Source organism: Pipra filicauda, unplaced genomic scaffold, assembly GCF_003945595.2.
Source record: "Pipra filicauda isolate LSUMZ 115617 unplaced genomic scaffold, ASM394559v2 scaffold396_size653610_pilon, whole genome shotgun sequence".
In the NCBI taxonomy this organism is placed as follows: Eukaryota; Metazoa; Chordata; class Aves; order Passeriformes; family Pipridae; genus Pipra; species Pipra filicauda.
In genome coordinates, this window is record NW_024104527.1 from 232,601 (window position 1) to 240,374 (window position 7,774).

The 7,774-nt window shown below is 46.7% G+C and overlaps 1 protein-coding gene across 1 annotated transcript; it reads left to right on the plus strand.

Moving 5' to 3' along the window:
- The first annotated feature begins 279 nt into the window (after positions 1–279).
- On the plus strand, positions 280–6,896 carry TNFSF4 (TNF superfamily member 4). Its single transcript, XM_027734899.2, has 3 exons — positions 280–477; positions 4,978–5,020; positions 6,523–6,896. The coding sequence occupies exons 1-3, from the start codon at positions 280–282 to the stop codon at positions 6,894–6,896; spliced, it is 615 nt and encodes a 204-aa protein (XP_027590700.1).
- Positions 6,897–7,774: the final 878 nt, after the last annotated feature.

Here is a 7,774-nt window from a genome sequence, read left to right on the forward strand (position 1 = left end):
AAACAAAAAAAAAAAAGAAAAAAAATGAAAAAAAAAAGAAAAAAAGAAAAAAAAAGAAAAAAGAAAAGAAAGAAAGGAAGGAAGGGGAAATTTAGATTAGTCACAAAGAAGTTCCCCCGCCTGCTTCTCTGGGTGCATAAAGCAGGCTCCTGAAGGCACTGTCTTTACTTCATCTCTGCTCCTGGGACAGGAGCACACTGCTCATCCACCCCCTGCCCCTTCTGGGCTCCTGCTGTGCTTCTGGCTCCTTCTCCAGCAGTTGCTGGCAGTGAGGCTGAGATGGAAGGACAGCTAGAAGTAGAGCCAAGAAATGAAGAGCAGATGGATTGCGAAAGGGAACGTGCTGAGGATGAATGGAGGAGCTGGCAAAGAGGACAGGTTAGGAACACGCTGCACCTCGTGTCCGCGGTTGCTCAGTGGATATTACTGCTTTCCTGCCTGATTTACCTTGGTATAGATTTTCTGCAGCCCTCAACGGTAAGAGCTCATGTTCAACCCATGGTCTTTGGCCTATAAAGATTTGTATGGGCTTTATTTTTTTTTTTTTTTTAAGAAAAGAAAAAAGTTTTTAGGTTTATTCTTATTCGAACCCCGAGTTTTTAATCCTTTCCTCATGATAGCAATTATTTTTTAATTTTTTTTTTTTTTACACTGCTTGTCCTCAAAACACCATCCAGTACTGCCCAGTGCAGGGTTTGGGGCCAAGTTGTCCATTAGAGAGATTGTTCCAAAAACGCTTTTTACGCTGGCCCCTGGGGGAGGGAGGTCTGGCTCCTTGCCCTACTTGCAGTGACTTGTGCGTATTTCCATTTAATTAAATACGATCATCTGAGCGAATGAGAACCCAGATTGCCCATAAACAACTTTTAAAATGTATTATATGTGCTGGCAGACATGTGAGAAAGCAAGTTATCTTGTGCCAGCTATAGCAAGACCCTCTGAAGCCTTTTGGTGCTCTCAACCTGCCCAAATCGCAGGGTTAGGAGCAGCCATCTGTGTCTGCAGAGGGCAGCCTGTGCGTGTGTGTGCGTGTGAGAAAGACTGATGTGGTCAGAGAGAGTTTCGTGTACACATAACACCACTGCACACAGTATAAGGAACAGAGATGCCTGAAACTCACAGTACTTCAGCAAAAATCGCAGCAGACACATTTGCCTCTTTCACGTGCTTGCAGGCTGGTGGATTGCCAACAGCCTTTCACGGCTATTTCAGTGCCGCTTGTGCACCAGCGACTTCTCCTCCCACACCTTCTCCAGGAGCTGTGTACCACTTTAAAGCTTGTTGTGCTTCGTTTTACCCGAGTTCATTCTTTCCTCCCACTTACACTTGACAGAGTAGCAAGCCAGGCACGTAACCACTCAAGGGAGGGATGGCCTCGTGCTCTGGGTCCTCTGCTGTTTAACAAAAACCCCTGTGCTCTGCACAAGTTGCACTGACCTGATCTCATGGTGGTTATTAAACTGCAGAATGATGAGCCTGGTAACACTGACAGATAACACTTGTCATTCAGGTCAGCCCTCTTCTCCTTTGCTACTCTGGGAGAGAGAAGAGAGTTTTTGGGAGGGTAAGCCAGCAGAGAAGGGCAAGCTGTCACACTGCTCAAGGTGCAGAAACCTCTCCTGGGTCACACTTTGTCTGTGAAGGCACATCTCTCAGTATCTGGCTCTTCTGTAAAAATGTTAACTCTAATCCTCCTCTTCTAGAGAAGTAGGGCAGGGTCTGACATTTCTGCCTATAAGCCTTACACACCCAAGAGAGCAGCAGCTGAGGAGGGGACACAGTACAACCCTTCCTCAACAGAAAAAACTTGAACAGGGTGCTTGAGGAGCAGCAACTGCAACAGAAGAAAAGTCCAGGTCCTGGGAGTCACCAGAGGACTTTTTCGGTTTTTAATACTTGCTAACTACAGGGCTAGGACTGGTTTCTATTATTTTAACAATAACCATGGTGTCTGGTTTGGAGTGCAACACAATGTGCAGGAGCAGTCTCACGGGCTGTACATGGGGGGATTTCATCACAGTGCAATTACAGGGCTCAGTAGGATAACTGTGAGCTGACCATATAACTGTCTGATGAAAGGGCAGGAGTACTAACCTGACTTGACTCTTCGGGCAGTTCAGGGAGACGGACTTTATGGAAGTAGGGGTACAACAGCATGAGAGGCAGACTGGGAGTGCTGGTCCATGGGAGTGACTGAGTGGCTGTTCCTATAATTGGGAAGAGTTTTATTCTGTTCTCCAAGGCTGGAGAGTGCTGCACTAACTTTATTTGCAAGCCAATATCTGTAGTTTTTCACATAAAGATCATATTTGATTCCTTTCCATCATTCTCACAGCTCTGAAAAGAAAAACCCTGGACTATTCTGGGAAACCACAGAACATTTAATGTGATGGCACATGCTAAGGAAAGTTAGCATCTGCAGCCCAGACAGTACTTAACTAAAAGGGACAAGAGATCTCATTTCTGTCATGATGCCATCTTAGAGCAAGCCTCAGCTGAGATTTCCAAATAAGTTAAAAAATAGGGTAGTGATAGTCTGCTCTCACTCATCTACAATTCCCATATCTCCTAGAATTACCTCCTCTTGCCACAGCTCTCCTCTTGCAAGTGAGGTAAAAACCCTAATCCTAATATCTCCTGGTGAGGAAAAGGTACAGCCCACTTCCAGAGAACAGTCATCTGCCATCTCTTTGACACAGGGAGTTGGTCCCATGACCACAGTGGCCCCCTCAATCAGGCCCCTGAGGTTTGCCCTACAAACCTATTCCTGTAACTTCTGCCACATGGCTCTAGACACAATGTTCCAGGCAGGAGGAAGTTTGGGGATGCAGAACAGGCAGGAATGAAGTTGAAAATCTGTGTGTAAATGATACAGGGAAATTTGAAGCAGTCAGTAAGAAGCACTTCTGTGATCCCAGCCCTTCTGGCACCCCTTCCTGCACACCATAAGAAGACAGAACAGAGAAAGAGAGGTGACTAACTTTGTTACTAGCTCACGGATGTCCTTCCATTACTACTGACACATCCTCAGCACAGTTAACTGGTAGATAACTGCAAAGTGCTTTGAGATCGTGCAATAATTGGCAGAGATGTGTAAAACAGGTAATGTGCATTAGTGACAACGGTGCTGATATAATTGCTACAAGTTTGCCATCCAGCCTGTCCGTGTTTAACACACCCTGTTCACCAGTGGCCAGATCACACAGATTGCAGTGGATGTTGTTTGACCTCAGATGCTCAGTGACCCCGTGCTTTGCTATCGTGTTGTTGGGAAACTACCTGGAAATCTCAGCTGCCTAAGCCAGGAGTGAAATGCTTGTGCACTCAGGTGCCTAGAGTAAGAGTAAGCCCAAGATTCAAGCTGCTGAGGCAGTGGATAGGAAGGGTAATGCTGATGGAGATAGTTCCACCTGAGTCACGGCGTGTTAAAAACTTGCATTTGGCAGCCGTAGCCAGCCTTACCGATGGAGCAAGTGCAGAGCATCAGCTGTGGCAGCACTAGGGGGTGCCAGAGCAGATTTTTCGCAGCACCGGCACCCACCTCACCCTCTGGCACAGATCACAGAGGGCAGCCCAGCTCCAGCCGCCTTCCCCTGCCACTTGCCTTTACCCAGGCACAGCACTGAACCTGTAGACTTCCATGTCTGTGCTCACACTCTGCTCTGTTCCAACATGTTCCCTGTGCTCAGAGTGAAGGGGCTGCCCTGTCCTTGTAACACGAGACCAAATCCATGAAAGTCAGCCCAATTCATATTTCACCAGCCCACTTTCTCCCCCAGAAAGCCTTTGTAATAGGTGAAGAGACGGAGCAGGGAGCCTAATCTTTCAGTCTTTAATGGGGCAAAATGCTAAATACTCGTGGTTGTGAAGAGACTGCAGATTCGGGTCTTCTGTGGTTATGATGAGAGACAAGTTTGAGATGCAGAGTTCAGACTTAAAAATCCAATACTGAACCTCAGTGTTTTGTGCATCTGATCAGTAAGATGCACATTTCTGTATTTGCATCCTTACATTCATAAAATACAAATCACAGAATCATAGAATGGTTAGACTGGAAGGGACCTTGAAGATCATCTCGTTCCAGTCCCTCTGCCGTGGGCAGGGACACCTTCATGCTAGACCAGGTTGCTCAAAGCCAAAGCCCCATCCAACCTGGTCTTGAACACTTTCAGGGATGGAGCGGCCACAGCTTTTCTGGGCAATGTGTGCCAGTGTCTCACCACCTCACAGTAAAGAATTTCTTCCTCATATCTTATCAGACCTGCCCTCTGTCGGTTTAAAGCCATTCACCTCTGTCCTATCACTCTAAGCCCTTGTCAAAAGTCCCTCTCCAGCTCTCTTGTAGCCCCTTTAGGTACTGGAAGGTGCTTTACGGACTCCCTGGAGCCTTCCATTCTCCAGACCGAACAGCCCCAGGTCTCTCAGTCTGTCTTAGGAGAGGTGTTCCAATCAATTTTAAACACATCTTAACACACCTAAGAGCCTGTGAGAGACACACATCCAGTAACAGCCTGATTCAAAGTGCAAGGAACCATAAAGCCAGACCCACTTCTTGGTGCCCTGCAGCATGTGTGGGTCCCCGCTCTGCAAACAATGCCTGTTTGCCAGGTGCCCCTGGCTGTAAGTCAGGCTCGAGGCACTGATGCAGAAGAGGCTCTGCACCCCGAGGTCTTTCCTTACTGTTTGGTTTGACTCGATTACAGTCACCAGCGTGGTTTTCTAAACAGGAACACTGCCTGGAGGGCTCAGTCCCGGGCTGGAAGTCTCACCGGCTGGGAACCCTGCTAAAATCGTATTTTATAATAATGATATAAAAGAAAGTACGGAACATAGCTGGGTAGCAGCAGCTGTGCCAGCTGAGGCTGCCTGCTGTGCTTTTGGAGGTGAAGCCCCAGTCCCGGCTGGGAAACAAAAGTGACAGTGGCAGCAGTGGGTGTCCACCAGGTGCCTTAACAAGGATTTCTCTTTTTCTTCCAGCCTCAGAGCGATGAAGTGCCGTGGACCCTCATCCGGTACTCAGGTGTGTGGGTGTTGGGGCAAGGGGCACCCTGGGAGGGTCCCTGGCCCCTCAGTGATCCCTGGTTCCCCCAGTGCAGCACCCACCACTGCACCACATTCCCTTGGCACAGAGGAAGGGCTCCTGTCTCCCCACTCTACTGTGCACCGACCCTAGGGACAACTGTGGCATCCGGGGGGCCTGAAAATGCCTAAATAGCTGTTATGTGTTTCGTGGCACAGTGACGGCTGCTGCTTCTGATGGAGGATCGTGCCAGGAGAGCTATTGTGGGAGAAAGGGGCCAAGTCTGCCCTAGTGCTGCAAGGGGCCAAAATGAAAGAAAAGGGTTTTCCCAGAGCGGAACAAAAAACCTGAAAATCTGCGTGGAGTTCTACAACCCTCACCTATCTCCTAAAACAAGCTTTCACTTCACGAATGAACAAGAAATGCGTTTTTGAGAATTTACTGAGTACACGCAGCACACTCTTGGGGTATTTCTGAGACAAGTCAATGGTTTCCTGATGTATGAAAAATGTAAATTATTTCATGGAGAAGAGTGAGTGAGCAAACACACCCTATCAGAAGTAGCACTGCCCTGCATGCCGGCTACATTGAGTGTTTGTCCCATGACATACCTCAGTGATAAAACCAATTACTAAAAGTTTTAAATCACACTAAAAATATTGTTGGCCACTTTACTTTCTGTTAACAGTGTGAGGCAGCACTAAGTCTAATTTAATACTAATTCATGTTCTTTAGAGGAAAAGCTTAAGAAATTTGGCCTCAGCCCAGAGAGTTGGTGCTGCCTGCCTGGAGACCTTCTGAGTCCCCTGGTCCTGGGTGTTCAGCTGGTGTGCTGAAAAATGACAAGCACAGCAGGGACACATGACCAGCATAGCTCTGGGAACTGTTACTGTTCATTGCAAGAGAAAACTTTCATGCTAAGTTCCAGTTTAATTTCTCCCGATTCTGCTCTGTATTAATTAGATTCTTCTGTTTCTGTCTGTATGCTGCTCTTTTGTCCTGTCTTCTGTTTAAAAAAACCCAGAACCAAACCCCAAGAAAAGGGCTTATGTTACCAGCATCTTCATAGGAAGCACTTTTTTTCTTCTTTCCAACTCTGAACACTTTTTCCTCATCTTATTTACTGTCTTGATTTTCCTGTCCTTTTTAGGAATCTATGCTTCCTAAACTCACAGAGATACTTTACTTAATATATTTTTCTTTTTTTTAAGTAACACATAGAGTAAGTAAATGGTGCATAAATAGAAATTTGGAGGAAGAATTCATATAAACTGGAGTTGAGTCCAAAAGGCACAGCTTAATCAAAAGAGCTTGGAAATTTCCACAGAAGATGATGTCTGTCTAGAGCAGATGTTATTCTAGCTCTGATCTGCCCTATTCTTTGATTCACTCTCTCCTTTCCCATATTTTTTCATCTTTCCTGTAGTCAGTTGTTATAAAACAACCCATTTACCAGACGACACTTGTAATCATGGGATCATCTTTTCCCTCTTCCATTCCAGGCCCAAGCATCAAAGGAGTAGCCATCAACCTCACTGCTGAAAGAGGCTCTATTCAGATCAGAAATGGCTCCATCATGATCCCCTGTGATGGCCTCTACCTGGTGTCCCTGACATGTTCCCTCTACCTGGAAGAGGACTTGCTGAAGCTGACCCTGCAGAAGACAGAGAAACCTAAGAACCGTGACCTCTGGATACAGACTGTCCAGAGCAGTAACAACACAGTAGATTCCATCGCAGTAAATTTCACCACAGCGCTCTTCTTGTTCCGTGAAGATAACGTCACCCTGTGCACCGACTCCAATGCCAACATCAGCGATCTGTCGCTCAGCCTGGTGTTACAAAGTCCCCCTGAAGAAGCTCTCTGTTGGAGCTGACATATGCAACGCAACAAGTAAAGTACAGCCTTGCCTACCAATCCATTTGCCTGTGGGATGCCTGTTCTCATCGGTTGTACTTGTACAGGCAGACTGCTCTAGCCTTCCTCCTTGGGGCTGTGGAAAGCCCCAGCTGGAGGGCAGATAAACCACAGTGCAAACGGGTTTTATATAGTGTGTGTCATGTTCATGTCTTTGGAGCTCTGTGCAGCTGATTTGCTACCTAGGATGGATCTTTCCAGCTCTCAGGGGAAAGGGATGTGCAGAGCCCTTGAGGAGAACAGAAATTAAAGCCAAAGAAAGTTGCACAAGCTTAGCTCATATTCAGAGAAACCCTGGGTTTCTCTGTTTGCTAGACAGTTCCTGTATATAGGACAAAAGTGCTGTATGTTTGCTCAAATAAAAGTCTTGTAAGTCAGGAAAATACCTCAGGTGGCTTGAAGCCATTTGGAGTAGGAGAAGAACAGATCTGGTCAACAGCCCTTCACCTGGCCAGACAGGAGATGGGAAAGAGGCAACAAGGGACTTCCTTTGCAGTGATCCAGATAAATGATCTCTGACAGGTAAAGGCCATGAAAGCAGGTGATATTTTGAAAGGAGCTGACAGGACTGCACTGGACAGCAGAAGCACAGGTCCTGCAGTGACTGTGGGGTTTTGGGAAGCAGCTTTTAGGAGCAGAAGCCCACTGGCTGTGCCAGCTATCTGCAGACTACTGAAGCCTCAGCCAAGGGAATATCTCGTGGGACATTTACATCTTGACACCAGCTCTCAGAGGAAAATCTTCAAGCACATGCTCACACACTGGCTTCAATGATTCAGGCACATAAAAATTTGGGAAAACATGAAGACACTGGATTTGGTGGGTTCTCTCTAATGG